Genomic DNA, 15,000 nt, shown 5'->3' on the forward strand with positions numbered 1-15,000 from the left:
TTATGGCAGTGGACTGCTCAACCTTTCACTTACTACTCGCATAATTGAAAAGCTTTTTAAAAATGATTACACACAATCATAATATCAGTGCCCAAGAAGGACTCTTGGCTACAATTTTTCCAAAAATGACAAAGTTCTATCCCAATTTTCGGGCCAGACCCATCTTCTAGAGACCACTTTGGCTACTAGTGTATGCTTATGTGAGAGATAAAGCGGCTACAGAAGAGTCTACACACCTTGAGGAAAGAGTTAAATTACTTCATGTATGTTTACAGTACTGTCGTGTGCCGACTCGGCACGGCCAGGCTAGAATTTCACCAATTTCAAGACGGTGTACTGTAGGCTGGATTTTTTGCTGATAAGAACGGGAACCGTAATGTACACTATAATGTACACTCAGACGTATAACTCTGCATAAGTGTACATGTAAGACTGTACCATCGAATAAGAACGAAACTGCTGTGTTCGCTAAAAAGAAGAACGGGCTAGGCTAGAACCCTGACGCCCAGTTCTTCGGCGCCCCACAGTACTATAATTGTTAACGCAAGCAACTGATTACGACCACTAATCACATGACTGCTGATCTTGTGCCCCTCGTTTTGTTCTCAGAAAACTGCTGCAACGGGCGATAGATTAAAGGAGGGTGCAAACATCAACAAGTCGCTGACCACTCTGGGTTTGGTCATTTCAAACTTGGCCACGAACAGTGCAGCGGAAGCGTCTACCAACGCCATGAAGCAGAAAGTGAAGTCCTTTATTCCGTACCGTGATTCAGTAAGCTTGCTGACTCGCTGTGGCATCAGAGATGTGAATTGCTCTGAAGTATTGGCATTGCACCTTCTGGCCACGCCAAAAGAGCACTGCTATATTGGCATTGCACCTTCTGGCCATCCCAGAAGAGCACTGCTATATTGGCATTGCACCTTCTGGCCACGCCAAAAGAGCACTGCTATATTGGCATTGCACCTTCTGGCCATGCCAAAAGAGCACTGCTATATTGGCATTGCACCTTCTGGCCATGCCAAAAGAGCACTGCTATATTGGCATTGCACCTTCTGGCCATGCCAAAAGAGCACTGCTATATTGGCATTGCACCTTCTGGCCACGCCAAAAGAGCACTGCTATATTGGCATTGCACCTTCTGGCCATCCCAGAAGAGAACTGCTATATTGGCATTGCACCTTCTGGCCACGCCAAAAGAGCACTGCTATATTGGCATTGCACCTTCTGGCCATGCCAAAAGAGCACTGCTATATTGGCATTGCACCTTCTGGCCATGCCAAAAGAGCACTGCTATATTGGCATTGCACCTTCTGGCCATGCCAAAAGAGCACTGCTATATTGGCATTGCACCTTCTGGCCATGCCAAAAGAGCACTGCTATATTGGCATTGCACCTTCTGGCCACGCCAAAAGAGCACTGCTATATTGGCATTGCACCTTCTGGCCATCCCAGAAGAGAACTGCTATATTGGCATTGCACCTTCTGGCCACGCCAAAAGAGCACTGCTATATTGGCATTGCACCTTCTGGCCATGCCAAAAGAGCACTGCTATATTGGCATTGCACCTTCTGGCCATGCCAAAAGAGCACTGCTATATTGGCATTGCACCTTCTGGCCATGCCAAAAGAGCACTGCTATATTGGCATTGCACCTTCTGGCCATGCCAAAAGAGCACTGCTATATTGGCATTGCACCTTCTGGCCACGCCAAAAGAGCACTGCTATATTGGCATTGCACCTTCTGGCCACGCCAAAAGAGCACTGCTATATTGGCATTGCACCTTCTGGCCACGCCAAAAGAGCACTGCTATATTGGCATTGCACCTTCTGGCCATCCCAGAAGAGCACTGCTATATTGGCATTGCACCTTCTGGCCATCCCAGAAGAGCACTGCTATATTGGCATTGCACCTTCTGGCCATCCCAGAAGAGCACTGCTATATTGGCATTGCACCTTCTGGCAATGCCAAAAGAGCACTGCTATATTCACAGACATGTACTAGTAGCCCAGGTGTCAGGGATGACTGATGCCAGGGCCGTGTGTGTGTGTGTGTGGGGGGGGGGGGGGGGCCGTGTGTGTGGGGGGGGGGGGGGCTAATGTCATGGAAACTCTAGTCCGACATAGAAACGTGGGCTAATGTCATGGGGAATAGATGTAGCCAGGGATTCTCAATGGGACCACCACCCCCCCCCCCCCCCCCCCCCCCCCGGCTTCCCTCCCACTCCGGCATGATCTGGGACCAGGCACTGCCCGTAACCTTGAAATGTAACTCCGAATCACTTACATTTTGATAGGGAAGGGCGACAGCTATGGCATGTGACGTCATTATTTCCACGAAAAGTTACAAAAGGGTAGTAATATTTCCACTGAAACTCGCCCAAAGGGTGCCCGGTAGACCGAAGTGCCCGTAACTCCGGAGTCCGGATATCCGAAGGTATGAGTGTACGTGCACTTTCATTGCATTGCATTTGGCTTTGCTGCTAACAACACACAGGTACTAACATGGCTGCTGAAGGATTCCCTAGGCGGAAATGCCATGACAGTGATGCTGGCGGCCATCTCGCCAGCCGATGTAAACCATGGAGAGACGCTTAGCACACTGCGCTACGCTCACAGAGCCAAGAGCATAGTCAACAAGCCGACTGTGAACGAGGTATGGGCATATGTGTGTGTGTCCATGTGTGTCCATGTGTGTGTGTGTGTTGTGTGTGGGTGTGGGTGTGGGTGTGGGTGTAGGTCGGCATGTGCGTGCGTGTGTGCATGTATGTAGGTGTGTAGGTGTGTGCATGTGTGTGTGTGTGTGTGTGTGTGCATGTGTGTGTGTGTGTGTGTGTGTGTGTGTGTGTGTGTGTGTGTGTGTGTGTGTGCATGTGTGTGTGTGTGTGTGTGTGTGTGTGTGTGTGTGTGTGTGTGTGTGTGTGTGTGTGTGAGTGTGTGTGTGTGTGTGTGTGTGTGTGTGTGTGTGTGTGTGTGTGTGTGTGTGTGTGTGTGTGTGTGTGTTGTGCGTGTGTGTGTGTGGGTGGGTGTGTGTGGGTGTGTGTGTAGGTGGGTCGGCATGTGTGTGCGTGTGTGCATGTATGTAGGTGTGTAGGTGTGTGCATGTGTGTGTGTGTGTGTGTGCATGTGTGTGTGTGTGCATGTGTGTGTGTGTGTGTGTGTGTGTGTGTGTGTGTGTGTGTATGCGTGTGTGTGTGTGTGTGTGTGTGTGTGCGCACGTGTGTGTGTGCGTGTGTCTGTTGACCCTCTAAAATGGATCAAGGCACAGATGCAGCTCCTAAAGCGGTAGGGCAAGACCACTAGAAAAAAAAAAGAAGAAGAAAGGCAATGCTATTATCACTGTGCTTGTCTTCCTACAGGATGCCAATGTGAGGCTAATCCGGGAGCTACGTGCAGAAATAGCACTACTGCGGCAGCAGCTGCCAGGCACGGTGAGTATCGTATCTTCCCGGTTACAAGTCCACCTTGTATTAGCTAAGACCAAATTAAGAACAAGGGTCACGTCGGGGGTCACTTGATCACTTCAGTTTCGTATTTCCACAGACGATCGGAGGTAGAAAATCGATTCTGGAAACGAATACACTATAACCTCTAACAAGTTGTCATGTTGCGTGGTGATGCCTGCGGCATTGGGTGCACCAGCCAACCAGTAGCCCAGTAGAAAGTGCAAAGCAGCAGAAAAACAGCAACTGGAATGGATATGTCAGTGCAAGCAGACATCACAAGCGGAGACCAATTACAGCAGATATGGTGGTGCCATGATACTGCATGGTACTGCATGGTACTGCATGGTACTGCATGGTACTGCATGGTACTGCATGATACTGCATGATACTGCATGGTACTGCATGGTACTGCATGATACTGCATGGTACTGCATGGCACTGCATGGTACTGCATGGTACTGCATGGTACTGCATGGTTCTGCATGGTACTGCATGGTACTGCATGATACTGCATGATACTGCATGGTACTGCATGATACTGCATGATACTGCATGGTACTGCATGATACTGCATGGTACTGAGCCGCAGAGTCAGCCACATCAGCAGAGGTTACCAGTGTTATTATTATCAGCCTTTTCGCGTTGACATCGCCGAGCAAGCTTGGCTAGTCTTCGCTCAGGCCAAATGAAATGAAGAATGAGGAACGAGCGGGTTACCAGTGTGCAAATGATGTCATGGTGGTGAACTAGCGGATTCGCTTATGTGCGCAGAGTATACAGGGTGTGTTGGCGGATTCGCTTGTCAATATACAGCGGGAGTCAGCACTTTTGCTTCAGCTAGCCTAGTGCATTGCTAATGGTGTGCCCGTGTGCCGCGGTTTTGCCACAGCACCTCCAATGATGATGTAGGCACATAGCATCTATACATCTATTGACATTCAGTAGTTTCTTGAAGACTTGCATTTAGGGGCAGACTTCAAACGTCGGCTGGGAGCGTGTTTCAAAGTCGACCCGCAGCAAAGAGTGATTGGCCGACATATGCTGGAAATACCGTGAATGATTAACATGGAGGACAGTGCCAACCCGGTGCTCAGAGTCTCTGGCATGTGCCAGGCCTAAAGATGGCAACTCGCGAGCGGGCGTGCCAGCATGTAGGTCTTATCCATGTGGTTGTGATGTGCTTGTCCCTGCTAATCCGGGAAAGTCTTTAGATATTGACTTTCCCCAGAACTAACTGTCGGCTTAGCTTGCTATATAGTGAGTAATGTGTTTTCGTTTTTAGCTGCACAGCTTGGACCACATCACTTATCAGTGCAGAAGCATCAGGTATTATCAGCACTTGGGAAGTATAAGAATCTTGCCACCGTCAACGTATTATGTGAAAATGTGTTGTTCCCCTGACTGCAGGACCAGTCGGCTGCATTGGAATCCAAGTTGCTGCGGAGTGAGAAGCTAGCTGCGACGCTAACGCAGTCCTGGGAGGCCAAGTGGGACAAGACGCAGAAGATAATACAGGTATTAATTAAAGAGACTGTCCTGGTTTTAAAATTGTATCACGGCACTCTGCTACGACACACTTGTGACTTAATAGGTCGGGTCCAGTAAATTGGTAATGGAGTAGTAAAGCATGCATTCTGAGCATACCTTGTCTGCATGATCTTTAGAGTGTAGCACCCAGTCATTATGAGCCTCTCGCCAGCGCAGCCGTCATGTAGCGCCTACATACCCATTGTTGTTTTTTTGTTTTGTCTTCGTTCTGTTTCCCCTTCTTCCGTAGGTATATGCAATGTGATAAAAAAATGAGATGTAACTGAGGTTGTTGATTGCTGGTTGGTATTAGTTGATTGTTGACTGGTATTAGCGGCTCAGGCATGGTGGTGTGTGTATGGGGGGGGGGGGGGGGGGGTGTATCAGCTTCACATTGCAAGACTAATCATGTTCATCGTCTGAGATAGTACTGTGGCAGCACTGTAACGATTGTGTCCCCCGGTCGGAGTGGGCTTGCCCAACCTGAGCTGAGCGGCCCTCCGGTTTTGTGATTGGATGTACATGTAGGAGCGGTCCCTGGCATTGACGGATAGTGGAGTGGCTCTGCACGTCGAGTCGGAACAACCCTATCTGATAGCATTAGCTGTGGACCGGCTCTCGACAGGTGTAACCATATGCAATCTCAAAGAAGGTAGGTGTCAGTCTCTAGTTGTGGACACCATGCATTGCTGTGGACACCATGCATTGCTGTGGACACCATGCATTGCTAGTTTTGGACACCATGCATTGACACCATGCATTGCTGGAAAGACACTCCATGCACCATGCATTGCTGTAAAGACACGCCATGCACCATGCATTGCTAGAAAGACACGCCATGCACCATGCATTGCTAGAAAGACATGCCATGCTACTTCAGTACCTTCTACAGAACAATGATCAGTATTGACTATGGTAAAAAATGGAGCCTTGAAGGACAAAATGTTACGAGTTTTGACTAACTGTCCACCAATGTAACCAGATCATACATACAGTCAGTGAGTGTGAAAAAATGGCACAAAACTGACAAGGAGTACTGAGACATTCAGCGACCTGACATAACTCGTAACATTTTGTCCTTCTCCTTTTTTTACCATAATTAAATTGGCTCGCCATCTGAGTTCGGTATTGACTATGGGCTACATTAACTGTAATGACACTATATAAATACATTGGTCCACGCTAGCTCATCGGCAACAGCGGTTCCGGCGGAGGTCTCGCTCCTTCATCGCAGTGCTACTTGTGTGACATTCAATTTTGCCTATTTGTGTGTCTGTTGTGGTGATCAGGTACGACAAGCATGGGAGCGGGCACAGATGCTGACACACCGGATATCACTCTAGCAGGGCCCAATGTACTAAGGTCAGTTGTAGCAGTTTAATAACCATCTGATGGTGTACCAGAAGTGCTCTACGAGTCGTATTGGGAAGGACAAAAAAACTTGCGCAAGGGGATTTAGTGAAGTGTGTAGATGTGTTGGTTTTCGGTAGCCATTAGTCGTGAGGTATCTTCCAAAATGTGATCATAGGAAGTTAGGAGCCCACTTGATAGACAGTTCTGTTACCAAGGTTACCAAGGGGGAATGGATGTGTGCCGCAGTGTATAAGCTGCTCTGTTCGGTCACGGTTCATTTCACCTGCTGTGAATTGAGACTTGCCCCCCCCCCCCCCCCCCACACACACACACATGCATGCGGGCACACACGCAGAGTCGCATACACACACTCACGCACATGCGTACACACGAACACACACGCGCACTTATGTTCTTCCGATACCCATAGCCGTCTTGTGTGTTGCTGTCGTGTGCAGACATCATTGCCGGATCGAGAGCAAAGATAACGTGGTGATGTTGCATCCAGCTGAGGACGCACTCTGTTTGGTGGACAACTGTGCTGTTAGTGAGCCTACGCTGTTAACACAAGGTCAGTGCAGATTCAGATGAAACTTCTAATTTCTGTAAAAAAAATTAAAAATGAAGGTTAAATACAGGCTGTTAGCACCATGGCCCTGCACTTTTACTACTTAGAATAATTATGCGATCTGATTCTGCATATCCCAACAACATGTGTCCTCCAATGTGATGGGATGTCTGATTCCACCCTCTTGACCTGCGTGATGACTGCCATCAGTAAGACCACATAATTATTATGCTGTGTGCTAAAGTGACTTTAGCCAACTCATTCCCTTATGTTGTTCTCAACACAGAGCTATTGGGAGTGGAGTTTCTGGTGTTTCAAGTGCAGTTTGCACATTGTGTAACTCGTCTCTCGTGCCTTGACTGCCACTGTTTCCTTCTCTAGGTTGCTTGATTCAGTTGGCATCGCAGAACCTGTTTCGCTACAACAATCCCACCGAGGCAGCACGCTTGCAGTCTCAGGGTGGTGGTGCTCGCAAGTCTGTGATGCTCGGTGAGTGGTCCAGACAGCCTATGTTGCTCTATCTTTGATATGGAGGTTGGACTCCAAAATCCACGTAAAAAGACTTCTGGTTACTCAAGCATTCCAAATAACTAGCAGCAGAATATCGTAATATCCCTACGTAAGCACTCGCCCTCTGTTCTGGTGAATTCGCTGATGGTAGCCGATGGCCGAAACGGTCCAAACCTTTCCAGTTGTTTTGGCACGCCATGTCAGTTGTGCGATAGCGGAGGGCAAGTGCCTAGCAAGTTCGGGGTATGAAAATGAGGCTACATGAGTTGCATTGCTTACTTGAGCAGACTGCACTTATTGATATAGGGCCGTACCGAGAAACTTTTTTTATACGATACATTTTCAAATTGGCCGGAAGTGATTTCGGGACTTGCAACTCTCTAATGATCAATGCTTTAACTGTGCTAGCAATAGAACATATCAGTGAAAAAAGTGACTGGATCATTGCACGGAAGGACAGGAGTGACCGCGGCTGAGTTAACCTCTGTCCTGCTGTGCAATGATCCAGTCACTATGTTTTCATACATGATTGTATGTGCTATTTTCTTGATGGGATCAAGTGCCAGTGTGTCGTCGTTAATAAAGGTCGCCAACTACCTCCCAGCCTTTCTAACAATGGGACATCTGTTCAGAATTAACTGCATTGGTCCAGTTCTTTGAGAAACGTGGTCGAAAACAAAATTAAAAAAGTTCTGCCAAAGTGAGACTCAGAAGAAAGTCATGGAGGCATCAGGTTGTTTTAGTCTTTTGACCGATTCCTATGCCAAAGCGCTGATTTTTACTCATTACAGCATGGACTTTTAAACTGAGTGGAGTTGATTCTGGCTACATTACATTCACACTGCCAAATCTATTGACAAAGCTCAATATGGCTTGCCTCTGCCAGACCTGATCTTAATATGGCTTGCCTCTGCCAGACCTGATCTTAATATGGCTTGCCTCTGCCAGACCTGATCTTAATATGGCTTGCCTCTGCCAGACCTGATCTTAATATGGCTTGCCTCTGCCAGACCTGATCTTAATATGGCTTGCCTCTGCCAGACCTGATCTTAATATGGCTTGCCTCTGCCAGACCTGATCTTAATATGGCTTGCCTCTGCCAGACCTGATCTTCTTAGACTAGTAGCACCCTGGAAAAAAAATTCCGTGGTGCTATTGTTTTGCAACACCGTACTTGAAACAGGCCGATCGGAACTTGTCTGCTTGCTCAGGTCATGGCCGGACCAATGTTTTAGGGCACCAACTAGCATTTACTGCTATTTAAGAGGGACATGTGTACTTGCAGTACTTGCCATATCATACACAGAGTGTGAAAGGGTATGGTATGGCCGGACCGATCAAAACTGCTCTTAAACCTGCCTTGCCGTGGTTGGCTAACACCCTCTCTCTTTGTATTGGCCGGTGTTCTCACTGTGCTATGAGATGCTGTAATAAATAAATAAATAAATAAATATTTATTATTATTACTTGCATGTACGCGTTGGAGTCAACCATGCAAGCATGATCCACAACTTCGCTTATGCTGAACATGATAAACAGGACTATGACAGAGGAAAAAATGAGCTAGAACGATGATAATAATAATTATGATACTTATATCATAATATATACAATGTAGCTCATGGGTATTGAAGATATGTCATTTATGAATATGTCTATAATTATGAATATTGCAGCCTGAATGATAAAGATAGTGCTATTTCCTGAGTTTGACTGTTTCAGGATCTGTCGGAATAGCACAATGCACAGACCCTCATGCATAGATCTCGCCATGCTGGTCTGTCATGGGCAATGGCTCCCAGGCTCTGCAGAGCGTCTACTATTGAACAATCCAGCATTGGCTTGGCGCAGATCTCCCACCATAAAAACTACAGCCGCGAACCATGTAGTGGAAAGCTTCACAAGATGGCCAACGCATTTTCACATGTACAGACAATTTGCAAAAACGTTCCGAACATTCAGGGAGAAGACATTACTAAATTAATAAATAAATAAATAAATAAAATGGCGTTGTGAAAGCATAACAGTCACAGTGAAATGAAATCACTTGCATCTGATAAACTGTATCACCTACCATTCTAAGGTAGGGATCTCAGCGCGTGAACTGCGCAGCCAGTCTGCGCAGGTGAGATTTCGATCCCAAACGCGTCCAGTGAAGAAACCGTGGAAAAGAACATTTTTTCGAAACGAGAGAGCTTGGAAGCTCAGGGCCCTACGCTATGCTTTTTTGCCTTGATGACCTATGCAAAAAAAACATAGGGATGTTAATAATTTTTTTAAAGACATAACCTGGGATTCGAACCCGCACTATCGTTCTTGAGCCGACGGGATGTCTGTCCTGACGTTTCCTGGGACCGGCGCTGACTCTGCTGATCACAGGCGTTCTGGAGTCGACGGGATCTCTTTTCCGACGTTTCCTGTGACCGGCGCTGAATCGCCCATTCACGCTTATTTTGGAGACGACGGGATCTCTCTTCCAAAGTATGTTTTTGCTGACGCATCCTATCACCTATTCGGCAACTACCGTCCCTTCTAATTTCATTCCCTCCTCGTCTCCCTATTTCTTTCCAAATCTCCCCATACCTCAGGGAGTCGTATACATAATAGGACGAATACTGTTGCCAGCTGTTTGCGGCCAGCTGTGTTTGATGGTACGGTACGGTACGGGACAGATATGGGAGTGTTTGATGGTACGGTACGGTACGGGACAGATACGGGATAGCGCCAGGCGTGACACAAACACACAAACAAACAAACACCAAATTAAAGCTGTGTGGACCCTGGCTAGCGCCAGACGTTACTGAAGTAACGTCTTCTGCATAGCTACGGGAATAAATCAAGTTGAAGAAGACAGTAGAAATGGCTGAATGTTGCGCCCAGAAAAGCACGTTCTACGGCCATCTCCAAGCTACCTATCTCCCAGACACTCTCTCAGAGGAACTATGGAGGGTCAAAGAGCACAATATTTCACTCTTGGACGCAGCGTGAACACCTCTTCTACTGAGTGCGATGTCTTCTCTCTGAGTGATAATGGCGGCGATGTTCACGATGGCTGACGCACTGAAAATTGAAGTTAGGACAATCTAACCGGAGAAAACGTCTGAATTTTGACTGAATCCTCTCTGAAGTGGGTTCTTGCCGCATGGCAAATTATAGGAAAATCGACCGGGGCGATATCGCCTTGGCCACGCTTTCCTTCGGCGGGAATCACAAAGTATGTTCGAACGACGATGAAGATGACGATTCCGTTAGTGTCCACCGCGTCCGCTAGTGTCGAAAATCGACCGTCGCCATTTTCTGCTGTGTCCGCGAGCTGCACTCAAAACTCGATGACGCAATGTATGCGCAAACACCCTGCGCACTGCACGCGCTGAGATCCCTATCTAAGGATACCTGTGGCAGAAAATTATTTCTCTGACTTTTACAGGAAATAATTAAAATCGTTCTTGTTTATATGATTGTGTTGCCAATGTGCAGATGTAGTGGACACACTTGCAGCGTCCGTGCGGAGACCTCACATATCAATCCGCGATGGATATCTGGATACGTCCTCCTCGCACTCATCTCAAGGATCAGAGGGTGAAGAGGACATGACTGCGAGCATGCAAACTCGCAAGGACACAATTAGCGCTGCACGGAAACAGCTACAGCAAGAGAAAGAAGCTGCGCTGAAAGCTACGCAGGAGGCAGAGCGTGTAAAGCAGGAGCTGGAAGGTCTAAAGACCAAGGTCTCCACACTGAAGCATGAAGAGAATGAAGAGCTTCGCGTACAGCTGCAACAAGAGCATAGAGAGGCAAAAGCAGCAGAGGAAGCAGCTCGCAAAGCCAATGAAGAATTGCACGAGCTTAAGGCATTCATTCAGCAGCAACGACAAGAATTTGAAGTGATCAAGCACCAGGAGCTACAGAGTGCGCAGTGGAGAGCTCAAGAAGCAGCAGCGCAAAAGGCTAGAGAAGATCTGGAGGAGCTCCGAAACCAGCTAACTAGCTCTCAGCGGAGTGAGAAGGCACAGCTGGAGGAGCGTCTTCAGAAAGAGAGGACTGAGGTCGAAGTGGCGCAGCATTCTGCTGCGCAGGCAGCACAGGAGCTGGAGGTCCTACGCAAGCAGCTCAGCTCCAAGCAAACACAGGCTGAAGCAATGAAGAGCGAGATTGAGCAACGGCAATGCGAAGCTGCGGAGGCAGCGAGACAGGCTAGCGCCGCGCTTGTTGAGCTGGAACGTGTCCGGAATGACTTTGTGTCCAAAGAGCAATCCGAGACACTGTACCAGGAGAGATTAGAGGCTGAGCAGGAAGAAGCCCGCAAAGTTGCACACCGGGCCGAGGAGGCACAGTCACAGCTCGCTAGAATGCAGCAAGAGTTCACGCAGAAGAGTGGTGTGGAGGAAGAGCTGCGGAAGCAGTTTCAACGCGAGCAGGAAGAGGTGCATCGAGCAGCCCAGGCAGCAAGCACTGCCCAGGTAGAGCTGGAGAAAATGCGACTGTCCTATGAGCAGCAACTGGCTGAGGAACGCCGACGACGTGAAGAGCAGGAAGAAGCAGAGAGCGCACAGCGAGAACTGGATCGGCAGCACCTGCGCCAAGAAGAAGAGAGACAGCGGCAGGAACTTGCTGAACGCCAGAAAGAGATTGAGACGCTGACATCGCAGCTTCAGAGTGTTACTCAGGAATCAACAAAGCAGCAACAGGCACATTCGGAACAGCTGAAGCAGCGGTATGTCGCTTAAATGATTCTGTAACTAGGCAGTTGTGCACCGGCTTCCATTGCACTAGCCACTAGGTCTGTTGGCCGCATGATTATCTAGACTAAGGGTAGGCACTTCACCCCATTTTTTGAAATCGCGTTTTTTCCAGGTTTATCATCGGTAATCGATGGTGGTGGGTATCACAAGGTCACACAGAAAATTTTATTGAAATCCACAGTGATACCACTCAGATATGAAGGGTTGAAGATAGGCAGTTGCATAAGGCGAAATCAATACAATTTGTGGCACCAACAGCATCTCCGAAGTATCATCAGTGGATATAGTCACAAAACATCAGAGTGTTTTTTTCAAGCACACATCACTCACTTACACCAACAACCCTGTATGGATCGGAACAATACAGATCAAAGTTCAGAATAGGCAAGAATACGGCAATTGTGACAGCAATCACTATAGCAACACCATAGCAACCCATAGCAACGCCATAGTAACCCATAGTAACAGCTTCAGTTTGCTGTGAAATGAACTGATAACGACATACTGGCAGGCTCCTGCGGGTACTAAAGGGTAAGAGCTACAAAGACATTCTTCTGGCACAAAAACAACAGAGAACTTCCTCGTTGTACGCTGTACACCGCAACGTGGAGGGTAAGTACGCGCGCGTGCGCGCGCGAATTACTCCACAGGACATTCGTGCCCACAGTCATGCCATCTCAAGTGATTCCAAGTTGGCAAGAAGTTCCTCAGGACCTCTGTTGGTAGCTTCTTTCCCTGGTGTGATATCTGCCTCCCTCTCCTTCAACTGCTCCATGCAGCAGTCATGAATTGCCTGCTGGTGAGCTTTGAAATTTTGGTGAAGCGTGCCTGGCTGCGTATATCAAAGCATCCGCTCATCAGAGGGTTTCTCCAGCAGCCACTGTGCCTTTTGATTGTTCGTAAACATCAGTAGGCCTTTCAGCGCAACCGTGTCAAAACTTGGCTTTCAGTACGCTTTGAGAATTCGCCCAGGTAGGACGACGCATCGTCGCTCTCCTCCGCCTAAAGCGCATACTTCTCAGTGCCTACGTACATAATGTCTCCTTGCGCAGGGATGCGCAAGCCCTGGCAAACAAGAACTCTACTGTTTCCGAATGGAAAGACGACGCTGAAGACGATAAGCAGCGTTTCAAACGCGAGCAAACAACAGATCTTTGTGAAAAAACTCTTTGCTGGTAGTGTACGTGATCTACAACTCGCAAAAATGTACGCACTATGACGTATGCGGGATCTACTGAAAGCTGAACGTCAGAGCAACACGATGCGCCCAACTATCAGCCCGTACAACGAAGCATAGCGCGTACCTGTACAGTTTTGCGCATGCACTTGACTGGTGCCACGCAAGTACGCACTCTCACCTTAGCAAATTTTGACAGGTCCTGTCACGTGACTGAAGTGCCTACTAAGGGGTGATGTGTAGCTCCAGCCCGGGTTGGTCGACAGGCGGGCCAGCCCGCCTGCAACGGGATCTCGGGCTTAAACCCACACAAAATCATAGCTGTCGTGCGTTTACATGTCAAGCGGGCCAGAAGAAGCACATATAAACAGACTAGCCCGGGCCAGTATGCAGAGGTTTTACCTGTAGTTTTCCTTGAGCAGTGTTTCAGGTAAATATTTTCCCTTGTCCCTTTTCACTTCCCTTTCGTTTCATCCACCTTTCCAGGAAATTCCCCTGATAAGTATCCATTTACAGGGGCGTCGGAAGGTAATTTAGTGTGGTACGGTCAGCCATATGAAGTAAAATTCACTCGTGTGGGAGGGATGGCTGAGCCGAAAATTTAGGGAAATTAGAGCCCAAATCAGTGCATTTTATTGATTCACAGGGTACTTGGGGCAAATAGTGGTACGGTCAATACCGTAGTGACCGTACCGTGTCCGACGCCCCTGATTTACTTTTTGGAGAATCCTTCGAATAAATTCTACAAGAAGTTGATCGATCGATCGGTGTGCTGTTGTATTCGACACGTAGCTACAGCTGACAGTGCAATGACTTTCCTCACACCGGTTCGACCTGAGTCAGTCAAGTGTCAGTGCAATCGGCAGGAAACAGGAGCTCCAAGGACTAACGTTTGGAGCAGCCACATTCTTGAATCTAGTACCAGCTTGATCACCAAAACAATGAAAAAAGTTGGAGTTGAAAATAGGTGGAATTTGAACCCACAACTTCATGGTCAGCAGACAGCATTCATAACCACAAGGCCGAAAGGCATAGATAAATTGGGTTTTTTTTAATTAAAAACCGTTACTGCCTTCCTGGACAAATTCTAAATCCTGGGGAAGGGCCAGAAACCTGGCCGAAATTCGAACTCCTTGACGACTGTTCCAAAAAAAGATAATTCGACGAAGATGGGATTCGAACCCACGCGGGCAGAGCCCAATGGATTAGCAGTCCATCGCCTTAACCACTCGGCCACCTCGTCACCACATTTGTGATTTGGGATAATTGGAGTGAAATTGCCTCATTCATGAAGTCGTACTTTCTGCCCCCCCCCCCTACCCCTCTCCCCCCCCCCTCCCCCCTCTCCCCCCCCCCCTCCCCCATACTCATTGCAGGAATTATTTTTACAAGTTACTACACACTATTTGATGGCACAACGCAGTACAATAGGACCTCAGCTTCATTGCAACAAATGCCCTCCGCGAAACAAAACGATACGGGAACATAAAAATTATTATTATCATGCGGCGCGTGTGACTAATGTGCAGAATGCCAGAATGTGTGAGAGTGGAAACTTGAAGGAAGGAAAGACATTACAATGTGGTAGCAGCTTGTCTGTTGCCTTTTCCAAGTTGGTAACGTGCAGGTGGGTCACCTCTCTGTGAAGGTCTGCAGCCCTCTATTGCATTGGTTCATG

General features: G+C 47.9%; 1 protein-coding gene and 1 non-coding gene across 2 annotated transcripts in view; one reads left to right on the top strand and one right to left on the bottom strand.

Annotated features, from left to right (window-relative positions):
* The window catches only part of LOC135822500 (kinesin-like protein KIF16B), a 27,889-nt gene that overhangs the window by 7,962 nt on the left and 4,927 nt on the right, over positions 1 to 15,000 (top strand). Inside the window, exons 8-16 of the mRNA XM_065335281.1 lie at positions 610 to 774; positions 2,497 to 2,655; positions 3,359 to 3,430; positions 4,853 to 4,960; positions 5,501 to 5,624; positions 6,262 to 6,334; positions 6,784 to 6,896; positions 7,275 to 7,382; positions 10,881 to 12,117. Of these exons, the coding sequence (XP_065191353.1) occupies positions 610 to 774; positions 2,497 to 2,655; positions 3,359 to 3,430; positions 4,853 to 4,960; positions 5,501 to 5,624; positions 6,262 to 6,334; positions 6,784 to 6,896; positions 7,275 to 7,382; positions 10,881 to 12,117 (2,159 nt within the window). The remainder of the gene's footprint in view (positions 1 to 609; positions 775 to 2,496; positions 2,656 to 3,358; positions 3,431 to 4,852; positions 4,961 to 5,500; positions 5,625 to 6,261; positions 6,335 to 6,783; positions 6,897 to 7,274; positions 7,383 to 10,880; positions 12,118 to 15,000) is intronic.
* Trnas-gcu (transfer RNA serine (anticodon GCU)) lies at positions 14,484 to 14,565 on the bottom strand. The gene has a single exon. It is a non-coding gene; the product is annotated as a tRNA-Ser (tRNA).

This window comes from Sycon ciliatum, chromosome 8, assembly GCF_964019385.1.
Source record: "Sycon ciliatum chromosome 8, ocSycCili1.1, whole genome shotgun sequence".
Classification (NCBI taxonomy): domain Eukaryota; kingdom Metazoa; phylum Porifera; class Calcarea; order Leucosolenida; family Sycettidae; genus Sycon; species Sycon ciliatum.